Genomic DNA, 18,282 nt, shown 5'->3' with positions numbered 1-18,282 from the left:
AGAGTTAACAAAAACTCCAAAGGGTTAAAAAAATAGTGAACTTCTTGAAAGAATGGGGATGGTGGGAGGAGAATTCTCTTTGAGAGATAAATGGAGTCCAATGAGGGTGAAATTGGTTTTGACCAGCCTGAATTTGAGATGATAGTGAGATGTCAAAACAGCTCTGTATATAACTGGAAATAAAGAAATTAAGGATATCCATGTGCCCTGGACACAGAGGTCATAGTGGAAAAGGTGATAGGGGACTGAGTATTGAGAGGAGAGCAGCATACTAAGGGCTGGGATTTGTTCTACATTACATTCTAGTGCTGACCTTTATTTTTATTTTTGGGGAGGTTGTGTACTTCTTCATTGGATGAAATCATGACTTGGAGGCGTTCATTTGAATTTGGCATTCAGTATTCCCAGATCCTGAACATGCTTTATTTTTCTATTTTATTTTATACTAAGACCTACTAATGTAGTTGGTGCTAATTCTAAGAAAGAAAACTCTTGTGAAGATCTCTCAGTTTATTTTGGCTAAGATTAGAGCACCTGCCATTTGTTTGTTTGTTTGTTTGCTGTTTTACTGGACTCTTCCCCACTAAAAAGAGACTGATATATTTTTTGCATAAGCAAATTAAATTACTTGAATTAGCAAAAATTACTGGAGAATGGAAGAAATAACTTAATAAGAAATAATCAGCCGGGTGTGGTGGCTCACGCCTGTAATCCCAGCACTTTGGCAGGCCGAGGCGGGCGGATCACAAGGTCAGGAGATCGAGACCATCCTGGTGAACACGGTGAAACCCCGTCTCTACTAAAAATACAAAAAAAAATTAGCCGGGCGTGGTGGTGGGCACCTGTAGTCCCAACTTCTCCGGAGGCTGAGGCAGGAGAATGGTGTGAACCTGCGAGGCGGCGGAGCTTGCAGTGAGTGGAGATTGCGCCACTGCACTCCAGCCTGGGTGACAGAGCGAGACTCCGTCTCAAAAGAAAAAAAAAAAAAAAAAAAAAGAAATAATCACTAACTTTTGAGTAAATAGGGTATATTGAACTCATGCGTATGTTTACTTTTTTTACCTAAAATCTCCCCACAATTACTGAAATAAAAAAGTTATTACTGAAAAGAAAGAAAACCCACAAGAACAAAGCAAAATAGAGAGATCTCAAAATTAACATTTTAGAAGCTAGAAAGCAAATGAACAGTGGTTACTATCTTGATTGATCAGAGAAAACGGAACCCGAAGCAGCAGCAAGGAAAGTCAAGACATAGCCAAGTCATGTGCACAACTCCGAGGAGCTTCAGAAAGATAACCTCTCAAAGGAAGGGTGCATGGGGGCGAAACAGGAGATTCGCTGGAAAGTCCGTATGAGAAGCAGCCAGAATTCCTTTTCTCCCATTCTCCCAAAACCAGGTAGCCATGTAACTGCTGTCTCAAATCCCAGCAGAACACTGAAGGTTTACTCTCTGGAGAGGCTAAACTAGAGGGAATCTAGACTTGGGGACATTACGCACAGCTGAGAGCAGTGTGCACCTTTCTGAAAGTAGGACACTATGTTGAATTGAGACTAAACCCACACAGTTCCCAGATACCTTACGCCCTCTAGCCAGGAGGTTAGATGATTCTTCTCTGGAGAATCAGGCAAACCGAAGAGAAAAGACCTAAAGACACAACCTACAAAGGAGTTCTGGAGGGAGGGGCATGAACAAGCGGTAAGGAATTAGCCCAGCCAGTCTCACTGTAGGCAAGCCCACTAGTCAGCTGGTGACATGTACCCACAGAGCCCCTATTTTAAATATGACTGTAGACGGTGGCTCACTCCTGTAATCCCAGTGCTATGGGAGGCTGAGGCAGGTGGATTGCCTGCTCTCAGGAGTTTAAGATCAGCCTGAGCAACATTGTGAAACCCCATGTCTACTAAAAATATAAAAATTAGCTGGGTGTGGTGGCACGTGCCTGTAGTCCCAGCTACTTGCGGGGCTGAGGTGGGAGGATCACTTGTGTCCAGGAGGTTGAGACTGCAGTGAGCTGTAATCGCACCACTGCACTCCAGCCTGGGCAATACAGTGAGACCCTGTCTCAAAAAAAAAAAAAAACCACTGTATGTGGCCCTGTGATTAAGAGCTATGTGTAGGGCCCTGTGGCTAAGACTTTCTAAGTTTGAGTTCTCTCTTCTGACATTAATACTTAATTAAAGCTTAATTAGTTTGGCCTAATTTAGAACTTTATATGAATGGAATTAAACAGCATATATATGTTTGGGGGGTTTGGTTATGACTGCTTATCCTTTATACTGTTTGATGAACGTTTAGGTTGTTTCCAGTTTGCAGCTGTTATAAATTCTGCTTGTATTAACTTGATTATACTAGTTTGGCATTAATGATCACTACATAGAGGGGGCCAACTCAAATGTGTTTTTCCCTCGAATCTTTCTTTCTTTCTTCCCTCCCCTTCCCCAGTCTCTTCTCTTTTCCTGCCATGGCACCTCTGTCATCTGATGAACATGGCACAGGTCAAGGAGAGTGGAAACAAAAGACAAAATTCTTTCTTTCACTCAGTTTTCCCCTTTTGTCCCCTTCTAATGAAGTGTTGACATAGTCTTCCAAACCATGCCTGTATTTACATTTGATCTGTATTCAAATTCTATTGTTTCTCTATTCTTGATATCTCATGGACAGATTCCTTTCTTTCATACAATTGGCAGTGCCCCAATCTTCTAGAAACTCCTTGTCTAAGGGGACTAAATTATTTATAGAAGCAATCACCGTATGTTAAATCTAGTTATACCAATTCATCTTAACAATTATCAACTAAATACTCTGACTGCTTCTAACAGGAGTAAGCAGCAATCACAATGAAAACGGTGTTTGTTTTTTGGTCTGTGTAAATCTGTAGGGTATACCCAGTAGAGTAAAAAATAAATACTTGATACAGGAAATATAAATAAAAATGATGTCTTTCTTGTGTGTTATGAAAATAGTACATGGCTAAGACTTCTATTACTTTAATATTGTCTTTTGAATACTGGCTATATTTAAAAATTCTAATTGGGTATCATAAGTTTTAAGCTTTTTTTTTTTTGATATTCCTTTTCTTAAATTGCGTGTTAAACTTTTGATCATTTTAATATGTTCTTTCTGCCTCATTTCAGAATCAGGTTTAATAGAATAGTTGTTATGTCCTAGAAAGCCCTGCTAATACAGATTTAAGTGTGACATTAAAATGTGTAACAATAATTACTAATTTTTCCTAAAGTATATTTGAATAATTACTAATTATTTCAAAATGTGTAACAATAATTACTAATTATTTCTAAAGTAATTACTCGCTTTAGAAATCTCCTTTTAAATCCTCTTCCAGATTTCTAGATGTTGTAAAACAAACCTCACAGCTGTCACAACTGCTTGTTTCTTAGTCACATGTAAACAATGCACTCTGTCATTGGTTAAGTGAACATCTTCACAAAAGTATAGAGCTTTGTCCACAAATGCAGTTTTATGATAAAGATATGGACAGGCTTGCTGGAGTGGCTTGATCACACCTATATGTTACAGTATTTCAGATAGTTCTCATCATGCAACTGAGATCTACACTTGTGATAAACAAGGATATTGAGGAGATGGTTTTGACTCAAGGAATCGTAGGTAACTCAAATGAACATGTTTGGAATAATAATGTCTGAAAATTATAATTATTGATGATATTACATAGCAAATACAGTTAAATATTTAATATGTTAGGCAATAAAGCTAGACCTGCAGTGGATGGCCTATTCTAGGAAATTGTCAAACTGACTTAAGTTTAAATTTTCTGCTCCTTAGAATTAGGTGTTAAGGACATGGCCCCCCCCCCCTTTTTTTTTTTTTTTTTAAAGGTAGAATCTAGCTCTGTCACCAGGCTAGAGTGCAGTTGCGTGATCTTGGCTCACTGCAATCTCTGCCTCCTGGGTTCAAGCGATTCTCCTGCCCCATTCTCCCAAGTAGCTGAGACTACAGGCATGTGCCTCCGTGCCCAGCTAATTTTTGCATTTTTAGTAGAGATGGGGTTTCACCATGTTGGCCAGGATGGTCTTGATTTCTTGACCTTGTGATCCGTCTGCCTTGGCCTCCCAAAGTGCTGGGATTACAGGCGTGAGCCACCATGCCTGGCCAGGACATGCCTTTATGCTATAATAACAGATTTGAATGGTTTCTTAAATTCAGATTTAAAACTTTTAAGTAGCTGGGTTAGTTCATATAGATGGCAAGGTTTAAAAAAAGACTTTATACCTAGTCTGAAGTGGAAACTACAATATATTATGGTGATTAAGATACATAGTTTGGCTTTAGAAACAAATTATTTGATTGAACAAATTACCAGTGAATTTAATTAAATGGTAATTGAAAGCTTACAAATTTTGCCATTTGTTTCCTAATCAAAGCATCGGCTTAAAAGATATTTATCTGCTCTGATTCTGAGTCCCTCAAGCATAATTACAAATGCTTTGGGATCTTTCTATGTTTATCAATAATTATCTATAATTAATTTAAAGGAGCTGACATTTAAAGATGTCAGATTTGAAAGGTTCTTTATTATTGAGACCATTAACAACTCTTAAATGTGGTGTTACCAAAAGTAACTTGACATTATATATGTGTTGTTTATTGTTTATTATTTTTATGTTAGAAAATTTTGTTAGAATTTTAGTTCTTATGGTTGAATATTTATGTATGTATGTATGTAGACACGGGTTTTCTGAAAACATTGTGACCACTCTGGTCTCCAACTCCTAGCCTCAAGTGATCCTCCTGCCTCAGCCTCCCAAAGTGCTGGGTTTATAGGCACGACCCACTGCTCCTGGCCTTAGGGTTGAATATTTAATATAAATTCTGGTATGTTTGAAAATAGTCTTAGGTGTTTAAATGTCTGATTTAGAGATTTAAAGTAAGTCTTGCTTATATTCATATTTTTGTTTCAGATTTAATTGTGTTTTAAAAATGGCATTCATGGTAAATATTGATGATTTGCCTATTTTCTTTCAAGGTTCAATTTTACCATATCTACTTAGATCCATCTTTTGTGCTAATGTAAAATATTATGAAAATAATAGATCTGGGTGCAGGGGCTCATGCCTGTAATCCTAGCACTTTGGGAGGCTGAGACAGGTGGATCACCTGAGGTCAGGAGTTCGAGACCAGCCTGGCCAACATAGTGATATCCCGTCTCTACTAAAAATACAAAAAATTAGCTGGGTGTGGTGATGGGTCCCTGTAATCCCAGCTACACGGGAGGCTCAGGCAGGAGAATCACTTGAACTGGGAAGGCGGAGGTTGCGGTGAGCCAAGATCGTGCTATTGCACTCCAGCCTGGACAACAAGAGTGAAATTCCATCTCAATAATAATAATAACAACAACAACAACAACAACAACAATAAAAGTAATAATACATGATGGCCTAAGTGTCTCCTGGTTGTAAATGATTAAATCATTTTGGTTTCTTTTTAATACATAATGAATTATTGAATGAATGAATGCTTAAACTGGATGAGAAAACTCAGGGATATCATTGAAATTGTTACTTGCATGAGGTCTTAATGTGAATAGTGCTGGAGAAATAATGGCAGCTTTAAATTTGCTGGAATGTTTTCTGTTTAGCATCATTCACATAGTCTTTTTGGTTAGAAAATTTACCTTTTAGATGTAATCTTAAAATTCATTTTATAGCCATAATAACATTCTCTTTGTATTTATAGTTGATAGGCTTGCAATATTGTGTAATTGTATGAACTTACAGTTTCACAGATGAAAGGGGGAAACATCTTTAAGGTCAGCTAGTTCTGCCTTTATTCAAGAGAGATGATACTCAACCGTCTAGAAAATATATTCTAAATCACAAAGATGATTTAAATTGACTTGTTATACTGTGGTACAAGTGATCCCCTGATCACATTACATGCCCAGTGTGCCAGACCCTCAAATCTTAGCAAATATATAACTACAGGAAATTCAAAGTATTCATTAATTTAAAAAAACATTCATTGTATTATCCTTATCTTTTGTACATTTTTTATTAATATTGGCAGATATTTAATGAGTAGCTCTTAGGTGCTAGCCACACTCTGTTCTATTATAATATTTTCCTTAACAACAATAAAATGCCAGTCAAAATCATAGTGCAAAACTAGTAATTTCTATGGAAATGGATTGGGAATGGTGAATTTTTTTCTGCAGTAATTTAAAGAACTATTAGAAATATAACAGTTGTATTTTGCTCTTGCAAGTGAAAAAGTAGTAAGTTTAATCAAAAACTGATAAAAATATGCCTAAATGCTTCTTCCTCTTTTGTTTATGAGGCCATGAACGCGGAAACTTTGTAGTCTCATCTTTCACATTTGGCCAAGAATTTGACTGTTTTGGTTTTTGTTGCAGCACCGTAATTAACAATAGCCAGCAGTAAACTAACGTACTGAAAAATGAGCAGCTGGACCCTCAAAGCAAGCAGTTAGAGGTTCTTAATATTAGTGTTATTTTAGGGTTGTCAGATTTAGTAAATAAAAATACAAGGCCTCTAATTAAATTTGAATTTCAGATAAATAGTGAATTTTTTTTAGTATAAGACTGTCCCAAATATTGCATGGGACAAACTTATACTAAAAAATTATTTGTCATTTATTTGAAAGTCAGATTTCACCAGTGTCCTGAATTCTATTTGGCACCCCCAGTTATTTTCATTTATTGTATATTAGGTGCCAGACATTCTGAGATGAATAAGGAGTCCTTAAGTGCTTCAAAATCCAATTGGGGGAGACAAAAAGAAGGGATGTGAGGAAGAGAACACCGGAAAGGAAACAGTGCGGTAATCAAGATGTTTGCTGCTGGAGGTCTGAACCAGCAGTGGGGATGAAGAGATCGTTATAGTTCTTTGTTAATGCTGAGTCATCCTTTGAGTGGCACTGGCAGGCAAAAAAACTTGGAAGGAGATGATGAGAAAGGAGAGATGAGAAAATGAGAGTAGTAAAAATGTTAAAAAAGAAATGGGAGTAGGGAAGATCAGAGGAAAAAGAGAGAAATAAAGAAGTCAGGTCCATCCACAGTTCAGGGTTGGGTGGAAATGGTGTATCAGAAGGAACCCTAGGAACTCTCCCTGGGAACTCTGCGTTTCATGGTAATTTGTTACCTTGAAAAACTTGCAAGCTCTTTGAACCACAATTTCCTTATTTCTAAGATGAAGGGGCTGGATGAGATAGTTTCTAACCTGATCTGATTCTAAAAGCTCGTTAGTGGAGGTTTTCTATCTTTGAAGAGGGGTTGTCCAGGTTTTGACATCCTTTCCTTCCATCCCTTCAGCCTCGCTTTGTCCTTATAGCCACTTTTTGGAGGCCAGGCCAGTGCCTTCAAGCCTCCTTTTTTTTCTTTCTTTTTTCCATAGAGAGGTGGGGGGGTCTTGCTATGTCACCAGAGCTGGTCTTAAACACCTGGCCTCAAGTGATCCTCCTGCCTCAGCCTCCCAGGCATGAGCCCCTGCTCCCAGCCCCTTCAAGCCTTTAGTTTGATCCTAACATCCACTGTGTATTCTAATATCTTGGGAATGAAAAGGAATTAGACTACCTCAGAGGCATTTATTTCTTTTTTCTTTTTTTTTTTGAGACGGAGCCTTGCTCTGTCGCCCAGGCTGGAGTGCAATGGCACGATCTCAGCTCACTGCAAGCTCCACCTCCTGGGTTCACACCATTCTCCTGCCTCAGCCTCCCGAGTAGCTGGGACTAGAGGCGCCCGCCACCATGCCCGGCTAATTTTTTTGTATTTTTAGTAGAGACGGGGTTTCACTGTGTTAGCCAGGATGGTCTCAATCTCCTGACCTCGTGATCCCCCCGCCTCGGCCTTCCAAAGTGCTGGGATTACAGGCGTGAGCCACCGCACCCGGCCGCATTTGTTTCTTAAACTTTTTTTACTTTGCAGTGACACCAGTATAGTTTAAAATACAATATTTGAAAAATAAATTTATCTAATATACTTTAAAATTTCCTTTTGTACATTTTTGGTAGTCTGCTTTTGAATGAATAAAATAGGAGGCGTAGGGCTAGAACCTCATGTATTTTAATATAATAGAGACTGTGACTTTGGAAATACCTGAATGCATTTTAACCTAGCCGCATAGGTTCTTCACAAAACTGTTGTGTGGTGGGGAGTAATATTGGTGGTTACTCATGGCTGTGATACATTTGGGTAAGTATGCAACTGCCATTACCTATTTAATAATCCATTTAACCATAGACTATAAATTAAAAGTGACTGTCAGTGATAAAGGAAGATTTAATGGAAGCAAATTTACTATTTAGGACCTTGGTTTTTAACCGTTTTTAGATCTTGGAAGTCTTGAAAATCTGATGAAGGCAACTGGACTTTTCCCAAATTGGACTAATATACAAACTGTTGCAGATAAATCAGGGGATTTAGAGACACTCCTCCCCTCTTCCTCCCCCGCACCCCAATGGAAGCCCGTCCATGGATGACCTGATTTTAAATTTATGATTTTGGAGCTCAACTGTACAGTTAAACTGGTTCATTCATGTAATTCTTAAATCATTCATTCATGAGCCAAGCTCGCTGGTATTGTGGGAGGCTGTGATATATATATATATTTTTTCTGATAAACCTTTGGCACTCCTGGAGGCTGTGGTTCTTAACTCTCGCTTGGCAGCAGTAGTCTTATATAATAAACAAGTTCAAGACCCATTTTCATCTTGGAGTGGAAGGTGTAACTCACATAGTGTATGTCTTTAACGTATGCTTTTTATAGATTTAGGACTGTGTTTATCATCCATAGTCCTCTTGCTTTAATATAGCTTTTAATTTCCATTTATAGTTAACCATTTCCATTCTTATCCTTATAGTCACACAATTTTCAATTGCCTTTCCATATAAATCTTTATTTATGAACTTTTTTTTGGTACTCCCATAGAGCCATCATCTTTAATGCTGCACAGTATTCCACTGAGTTGATAAACCTCTCTGATGCTGGACATAAGGTTATTTTCAGTTTTACATTTTTTGGAGAATGTTGCAAGTGACAGCTTTAAGTAGCTTTTTCACTCTTGTCTTGGATTAGTTTCTCAGGGCAAATTCTCAAGGATGGGAGTAATGGCTCATTTATAACATTTTTATTAAGTACCTAGTATATTCCAGGCTGGGTCAAAGGTTTGGCCATTTCCATGACACTTGATATGCTTTGCCATTCTTTCCCATTGTGGTAAAGAACTACTTAACCAATCCAGTCAACTCTGAATTGTCCAACCCAGCAGACATGTGCTTCCTCATTCGTCATCTGGTGAATGTTTAGAAGTAAACTAAATAAAGCATGACAGGAAGATAAATCTGAAGAAATGACAGTGTGTAGCTAAATGAGATGTATATACTTCTAGAACTACCTGCCTTTTGGATTATTTACCCAACGTGGCCTTCTTTTGCTGTGTTAACTGAGAGAGGAAGTTTTGACCAAGTCAGAAGATGAGAACACAATACAGGGATGAACATCCTTAGAAATAACTTGGATTTATTCAAGTTACCTAGACAATTTTGAAATTTGTTTAAAGCAAAACCACAATACACAGCTTTATTAATATATCCAGACTTTTACTTTGTGAATATTTATTAAATGCTGAGTATATGGTGGGAAGACAAATGTATTGTATATTCCTGATTAGTTATTAGTAAGGAGAGACAAATAACCAAACAGATAGTTGCTGCAGCATGTGGTGGGCACTGTAAGAGAGTTTATATGCCCAGGAGTACAAAGGAAGAGAAGTTTCTGTTTCTTTACCCAGATTTTTTAGTGTAGAGAAGCCCCTTTTTTCCCCCTCTCATGGTTTACTTTCATGTCTTAGGAGAGGAAAAACACTTGTTAAAGAGTGCAGTACATAATAAATGACTTAGTTGGGATGAAGACTCAGTTTTTGAAATACATGTATAGTTTAATGAAGATTCAAAGTTGAGTAATTAAAGAACCTTTGCCCTGTCAATTACATTATAGCTGGCTGGTTGAAGGGAAGTCATTACCTGAAAAGTCACTTATTTCTTCATAAAAATAATTTCTAGTAATCACTGGAAGGGACAAAAATAAAATAATAGAACTGTGTTTGCTGTCATTAGCCATAGCAAAAGCGTATTCTCATATGATCATTTTTTTCTGTCCTCTAAGCTAATGAATAAGAAAGTTGGTGTACCTTTTCTTCCTGACAGTCTGGGTCCAGTTATAACTCTCCTGGTTACTAATTGTAACCTTAGAGCTTAACAACATCCATGCTTCTATTTCCTCAGTGGTAAATTAGGGATCATAATAGTGTACACTTCATAGGACCGCCAAGTCCAATAGATACTGCTCTGTGCTCTTTTTAGTCAACCTCTGAACAGCATTTGCTGCTCTTGACCTCTTCCTTAAAACGCTATTCTCTCTTAGCTTCTGAGACCCCAAACTCTAGTTCTTTTCTATTATCACCTGCTTCTTTTCATTTGCTCTCCTTGGCTCTTCTTCTTCTACCTAATTTCTAAATATTGGGTGCCCAAGGACCCTTTCTCTCTCTCTCTCTCTCTTTTTTCTCTTTTTATTTTTTTTATTTTTTTTTGAGATGGAGCCTTGTTCTGTCGCCCAGGATGGAGTGCAGTGGCCCAATCTTGGCTCACTGCAAGCTCCGCCTCCTGAGTTCACGCCATTCTCCTGCCTCAGCCTCCCGAGTAGCTGGGACTACAGGTGCCCGCCACCACACCTGGCTCCTGCCTCAGCCTCCCAAGTAGCTGAGACTACAGGCGCCCGCCACCACACCTGGCTAATTTTTTTAATTTTTAGTAGAGATGGGATTTCACCGTGTTAGCCAGGATGGTCTTGAGCTCCTAACCTTGTGATCTGCCCGCCTTGGCCTCTCAAAGTGCTGGGATTACAGGCGTGAGCCACTGCTCCCAGCTGACCATTTCTCTTCTTTTTGTTTACTTCTTTCCAAGGTGATCCCATTGGTCCCATGGCTTTAAGTATTATCTATATGCTGCTGAGTCTTATATGTCTCTGGTTCTGACCTGTCCAGCTCAGAGGTCCAACTTCATATTTCTAATTGCTTCCTAGATACTGCTCCTTTAATACGTCTCTAACTAGATCCCTAGATCTCTCCGCTAAAACAAGCCAGCAAAGAAATAAACTTTTCCCTTTTCCAGTAATCTCTATCTTCAGTTTATGGCCTCAGATCTATATCTTGTCCTTAATTCTTTCTTTCACATCATATATCCAAGCCAGCAGCAAAGCACTACCTTTTTGAATCAATCTATTTCTGTCTGTCTTCCCTACCATCCTTGCCAAGCCAGCGTCATCCCTTGTCACATTCACAGCCTAACTTGTCCTCTTCCTGCCTATTCTATACATAGCTGTTGGAGTGATTTTTTTTTTTTAGGCAGAAATCAGATCATGCCACTTCTCTGTTTTAAGATCCACTAATGGCCTCCCATTGCACTAAAATAGAATTGGATCTCCTTCCCATAGCTTATACATCTGAGCTCAGTTTCCATAACTAGGAAATGGGGATAATTGTGGCTTTAACTAGAATACAATAAGTTCCATGATGGCATGGATTTTTATCTACTTTGTTCACTACTGTTTTCCTAGTGCCTAGAACAGTGTGTACACATAATAGGCATTTAATAAGTATGAAATAAATAATAAATAAAAATATATTTATGAAATAAATACTTATTAAATGCCTGTTAGGTGTACCCACTGTTCTAGGCACTAGAAATGTACACATTCAGATTATATGGGTACCCCAAAGCCTTTCTTCATTCCTCTTTCAGAGCAGCGTATTAGATAGCTCAGTATTTTCTGCATTACATAGGAAGGCCAGCAAAGGCTTCTGATGCAATATCTGCTTTCTTTTTCCCTTCTCACTTTTTACACATGTTCTCCTGTCCCTCCCCGTCTTATTCTTCAGATCTAGGGATATGTTCGGGTCATTAGGAGAAAGATGAGTGGGTGAGTGGGGCAAGAAACAGAAACTGGAAAGGAATCCTGAGACTAGTAGCAACAACATTTAAAACATAAACATTTTACTATAGAAATCTTTTAATAGGCCAGGTGTGGTGGCTCACACCTGTAATCCCAGCACTTTGGGACTGACGTGGGTGGGTCACTTGAGGTCAGGAGTTCGAGACTAGCCTGACCAACATGGTGAAACCTTGTCTCTACTTAAAAATACAAAAATTAGCCGGGTGTGGTGGCATGCACCTGTAATCCCAGCTACTCGGGAGGCTGAGGCAGGAGAATCACTTGAACCTGGGAGGCAGGAGGTTGCAGTGAGCCAAGATTGCGTCACTGCCCTCCAGCGTGGGTGACAGAGCGAGACTCCATCTCAAAAAAAAAAAAAAAAAAAAAAAAAAAAAAAAAAAAAGGAAGTGTTGTAACGTATATAGAAATAATAGATAGTATAATGAATCCTCATCTCTTTATCACCCAGTTTCAACAGTTACCAACTCATGGCCATGTTTTGAACAACCATTGTTTAATTTGGATCTTGCCTATGGTTAAGGAATACCTAAAAGTTTATAGAGGTTTATATCAAAGATACAGTTTTGCTCTGGGTATCGTTACTATTTTGTAAACCAACTCGTTGAGGACAGATAAGGAATATTTTTAAGGTTATTAGAAAAGCCTGAAATTTCACCATTATTTCAATCATAAGTTTGCAAATAGTGACTATGCCTGATAAGGGAAGTACATGAAGCCCATTAGCAGTTATTTATTTTTTAGTGTCAATTGGTTAATCAGAAACATGCTTGACTGGTAAGTAACCAAGAGCAGGCTTTGATGGGAGGTATAAAATCATGGCAACCTAGGGTGGAAAGGGTTAAATAAGGACAATGAATAGTGTTCAAGAGAGTAGGATGGTGCTGCGTTGCTACTTCCCAGCTTGCCTGGAGGTGGTCCCCACCTCAGAGCCTGTAGAAAGAGGTCCTTATTCTAGTTTGGTGATGTTCCTTGTGCATTGTTATCTGGGTTCCCCTCAGCTTGGCTCCAAGGACCTTGTGTAAAACTGCGCAGAAGGTGCTTCCCGTTAACTCTGCTGCTTGTTTATTTTTAGGTATCTTGCAATATATTCAGAACTCTCCCTCCTAGTGACAGCAATGAATTTGATCCAGAAGAAGATGAACCTACCCTTGAGGCATCGTGGCCACACTTACAGGTACTTTGAAATACCATTCGTTCTAAAAGAAAACTCCATTAACTCATTAGCTGATTAGCATGGGAATTCCTTGAAGGCCTTTATTCACCAAGAAATCAAATTAGAGTACATTAATGGAAAGTTAGAGAATGCTTTTTATGTTTCTTACTCTTGATAATTAGGATGCCAAAAGAATAAAATAGTGTCAGTGTGATGCTTTAGTGTCCCCCCACCCCATGTTGCAGGTACAGCCAGCAGTTCTTATTCGTCTGTTAGAGCTTCTTTATGATCCTGCCCTCTAGAGCCTCAAACAAAGCACAGAATTATTTTCACATTAGTTATTAGTTGGATGTGATTAGCTCACAGAATATATATCTCATTTTTAGCAGTATGTACCCTGGGAACTTTGTATGCCTGTCTTCACGTTAACTACAAATGTGTTTCTTTCGTTAGAAGGACAAAACCAAACTGTAATAGCTATTTCGTTCACAGTATTGTAAGGAAGAGTAACAGCTGAGAGAAAGCTTGGGTGAAGGCCAATTCTGTTCTCTTGCACTGAGAAGGCCATGTTTTCCAATCATACTCATGTGCCAGGATGGATCAGGGGCATCACTGCATCTCTGTTTCCAGCACTAGAGCCGTCTGTATTGTATTAACTTGTATAATACATACTGGTAATTTTCCAGCTCCTTCCTCCCTTGTGCTGCCTTCTCTCAAGGCCAAACTTTCTCGAAAGAATAGAGCAAGGAAATTTGTACATGTTGAACCCCAAAGTCACCCTTCCATTGAGTCAGAATATCCTCAGGTTGCTTGACAAATAGCAAGGGGGAAGGGGTGGAAGAAAATGAATAATACCTTGTACACCTTCACCCCTAGGCAGAAGCTGCTGCATTTTCATAGAAATGTATTCATGGTTCAAGTTGACTTTTTGAAGAGCAAACAAACTGTGCAGCAGAGAGAGAAAGCCTAGAGATATTCTAAGAGTTTTTTCCCTCTACTTCAGAATTTCTGACGTAAATTTGCAAGTCTGTCTGTCCTGCTTTGACAACTCAAAGTTTCTGCAGGTACACACATGTACTATTTCCCTTTGTTACGTGGAAAACTTTTGGGGGCTCTGTTTTCTCAGCTCTTACTCAGGCATGTTATGCATATGTATTCCTGCCTCCATTGCTAAGACTGGGTAAATTAGTTAAAACACTGTAGTTGATTTCCTATCTTAGATGTTTGATTTTTTTTAAGGTCCCAGACATACTATCTGCAATCTAAGAAACTTGTAAAACTATTTGTGCTTTTCGTAGGTATATCCCAGATTGTGACACAATCCAAAAAATAATTACTTTTTTGAATGGGTGAATTGTTATGTCTTATTCTTAATCTTTGGTGCCAGTTCATTGAATTACAGTTTAGTCTGGAAGAAACTTAACAACAACAAAAAGATGGTCTTCTCAGTCGTCTCACATCTTACGGCGGAAAGGACACGGAAAGAGATGTCTTTAAAGCCTCAGTGTGTTGTCTTCTCTGTATTCCAAAGAAGACCCTGCGGACCACTCTTGCCATTTGCAAGAGCTTTTTGACTATTCTAAATCATGGTAACCATAGACATAAATTTCCCCTAAAGTACAATAAAGTTTTACTCAATATTACAGTTAATCCTTCCCATACTTAATGACTCTATAAAATACAGGACCAAATCAATTTCTGAAACTCGTAAGTTCTACCACAAAAAACCACTCTAGCTTACACTGTGATTACTGCAGGAATATTAACCATTAGTTTATCTGAAACCCTAAAACCAAAGAAACAATGAAGAATGGTAATGAGACCGGTGCCCTTTTGGATATAAAGGCAGAAACGGTATTATAAATGGGCTGGTTTCATCTGTGTTGACATCCTGTTCAAGGTTATTATCCTTTGATCCTTTCTTTAGCTCAAGGGGAAATATGACCCACTAATGCTGGATCAGGTGAAGGAAACTTTTAAAATTTGTAAATCAACCTTCATTCATAGTAAAGGTTAGGTAACTAGGCACATTGTTGCCTTCACCATCTGTTGCTTTTGGAACAAGGCTCCTGACTTGGTCTCAAGAGTCCTGCCTTTCCTTTGTATACTCCTATAGCACAAATTAGTCACCTTCCCGTTTTCGGTTTTAGGTGGTTTTAGCACTAATGAGGGCACTCATTGAATGTATAAGAAATCTCTTTTTCTTTTCATGATAGGTCATTCATGTCATAGTCACCTATCATGAAGTTTAACATTTTACTTTTTAGTTGATCCAACTTACATTTCTGACCAAAACACAGCATAGTTTTAGACCTTTTCACTTTTTATTAACTTCATAATTAGCAGTACGCTTCCTTTTCTGGGACACATTTTGCAAGGAAAAAACTATAAATACCTGACAGGAGGTCAAAACAACAAAATGACATTGAGATGTGGTTGTTGAATGGTTGGCTGTGCTCATTGCCCAGCTAATTGACTGCTCCTGCATACCTTTTTGATTTAAATCTGTGGCCTATACAAATTACTGATTGGCCGGATGTAGTGGCCGGTGTCTGTAATCCTAACACTTTGGGAGGCCAAGGTGGGCAGATCACTTGAGGCCAGGAGTTTGAGAGCAGCCTGGCCAACATAGGAAACCTCGTCTATACGAAAAATACAAAAATTAGACAGGTGTGGCAGCACACGCTTCTAATCCCAGCTACTTGGGAGGCTGAGGCACGAGAATTGCTTGAACCTGGGAGGCGGAGGCTGCAGCGAGCCAAGATTGCACCACTGTACTCCAGCCTGGGCGACAGAGCGAGACCATGTCACCCAAAAAAAAAAAAAAAAAAAAAGTAAAAAAATTACTGATTATAACAAATTGTGGATCTTTTGGGATCTTTAAAAATAGACAAAAGAATAATTTTTAGTTCAAATGTGTCAAAGGGGTCTACTCTGTGTATGTTATTCAACCTTTCGATTATCTGAATTAGTATCTTGTTTCTGTATTTTCTGAAATTAGGTGTGTCTTCAGTAGAATACAATTTTATAGGAGTTTCATTTACAATTAAGGGTTTGTTTTTAATGTTTTCCACTTGAGACTGACAAACAGGAATGCTAGCCTTTTTACTAAAGTTCCTTGGAGAATTCACTTACGTAACCTTGAAAAGTAATTTGTCCTCCCCAGGGCCCAGTCTTTCTCTTTAGAAACTTAAGGGAGATTTTTGATTTTGACGTAAAATCTTTCTTTTAAGTGCGAGAACACTTATGCTTATTAATAAATATGTCTGAAGTGTTTCCACCAAACCATTTTAGACCATAACTGCTTTCAAGGGAACAGAGATGAGAGAGCACTTTGCCAGTCTTGCTGGAAAGCCTTGCCAGTCCACAGGCCAGCTTAGAAGATGAGAGTCTCCCCTTCGTGACAACCAAAAGAGGGCTAAAACCCACTTGATGGGGTCATTTGAATAAGGCTGACATTCTATTTGTAAAACTGAGAGCTGACAGATGAGCGTATTAGAAAAGGAACAATTCTCTGAGGTCTTAGGACTTGGGCATTATTTTGACTAGCAAAATAACGTGTGAAACTTGGCAACGTCCGAATCATTAGGAAAGAAATTTTTCTGAATTCAGAGAGTTCCAAGGAGAAAAACAGTTTTATAAGGAAGTAAAATGCTAATGTGAATCCCTTATTTAAGTCTTAAGTTAGAGTCTGACGTGACAAGAAACGTTTAAATCAGTGGTGTCTGGACCTTTAGAGTGGCTCTGAGACCTGATTTTCAGTGTCCCGCAAGGTCAAAACTACCTTTATAACAGTGCTGTATATATGATTTGTCCTTTCACTGTGTTGACATTTGTACTATTCATTGCAAAAGTGGTGGTGGTTAAAATTGCTGCCACCTTAACGAGAATCAAGGTTACTTGTGTCAAACTGGTTGAGTATTCTTCACTACCATGTACTTGTAATTAAAAGTGTAAAAAAAGCCAATTTCACTTGAGAACATCTTTGAAGAAACAGCAAAAATAATTTTATTAAATTTTGACGCTCAAGCACACATTTAAAAATATTCTACATGACACAATGGGAAGTATGCATAGTAACATCCACTGCATATTGAAATATAATGGTTATCTTATGGAAAAGCATTTGTGTAATCGTTTTTGAGCTGTAACCTAAACTAGCCTTTTTTTCTTTTCTCCTCATGAAACATCATTTTTACTTGAAGGAATGACTAACAGACTATGATTATTCAGACTTGGGTATCTGACAGATATTTCTCTGAAACAAACAAGGAAACCATTTGACAATATTTGTTACCACTGACAAAATTAGAGTATTAATGCAGAATTTAGAATTAGAATTTTAGAAAACTTATATCTGTCTTGCATCTGTCACCTTGAGCTTGCAGCTTCCAAAAGCTTACAGACTTTTTAAAAATAAAATTGAGATAATAAAGAATGTGATATTTTTAGATACTGTATAATAAAATGTGTCAACATTTGAAAGAGCTGCATAACTCAGTGAACCAATATTTTCCAGTTGGCAAATGATGTTAGGAATCCATGCATGGATAAAGATCCATTCAAAGTGCAAGACAGATGATTGGGTTTTAGTGTAACAAAGTATGAAAAGTTCATTGATATCATTTCAGATTGTATGTTGCAACTAATCTTTAAGAAATGACAATTTGTTGAATTTAGTGTAGCATCAAAGAAGAATATCCACAATTATGTGGGAGAAAAAGAAACTAGTAAAATATGCTCCCTTTTTTAAACTACTGGATCTCCATCAGGCTAGATTTCTTTATATGCTTAAACCAAAATGACATATCGCAACAGATTGGATATAGAAGCAGATGAAAATCTGTCTTACATTAAGCCACATATTAAAGAGATTTATAAAAATATAAAACAATGACTTTCTTCTCAATTCTTTTGGAAAGTAAAGGTTTTTTTTTCTTTTTTTTTCAGGAACATAATTATGTTAACATATAATGCACCTTGTTTTTAAGTGAAACAGTAACATTTAAAAGCTTTTTTCACTTTTTATTTCTAATTTGATATATATATATCATATATATGATATGTATCTCATATAAACAAAAGCTTTGGGATCCTCGTTAATTTTTAAGTGTAAAGGAGTG

General features: G+C 37.9%; 1 protein-coding gene across 9 annotated transcripts in view; it reads left to right on the top strand.

Annotated features, from left to right (window-relative positions):
- PPP2R5E (protein phosphatase 2 regulatory subunit B'epsilon) overlaps positions 1-18,282 on the top strand; it is a 169,967-nt gene that overhangs the window by 107,699 nt on the left and 43,986 nt on the right. For all 9 annotated transcript variants that reach the window (XM_077938159.1, XM_015143841.3, XM_077938161.1 and 6 more), the window contains 1 exon segment: positions 13,079-13,180. In XM_077938159.1, coding sequence (XP_077794285.1) covers positions 13,079-13,180 — 102 coding nt within the window.

Source organism: Macaca mulatta, chromosome 7, assembly GCF_049350105.2.
Source record: "Macaca mulatta isolate MMU2019108-1 chromosome 7, T2T-MMU8v2.0, whole genome shotgun sequence".
NCBI classification, from domain to species: domain Eukaryota; kingdom Metazoa; phylum Chordata; class Mammalia; order Primates; family Cercopithecidae; genus Macaca; species Macaca mulatta.
Note: the sequence above shows the minus strand (reverse complement) of the source record. Positions and strands in the feature narration are given on the sequence as shown.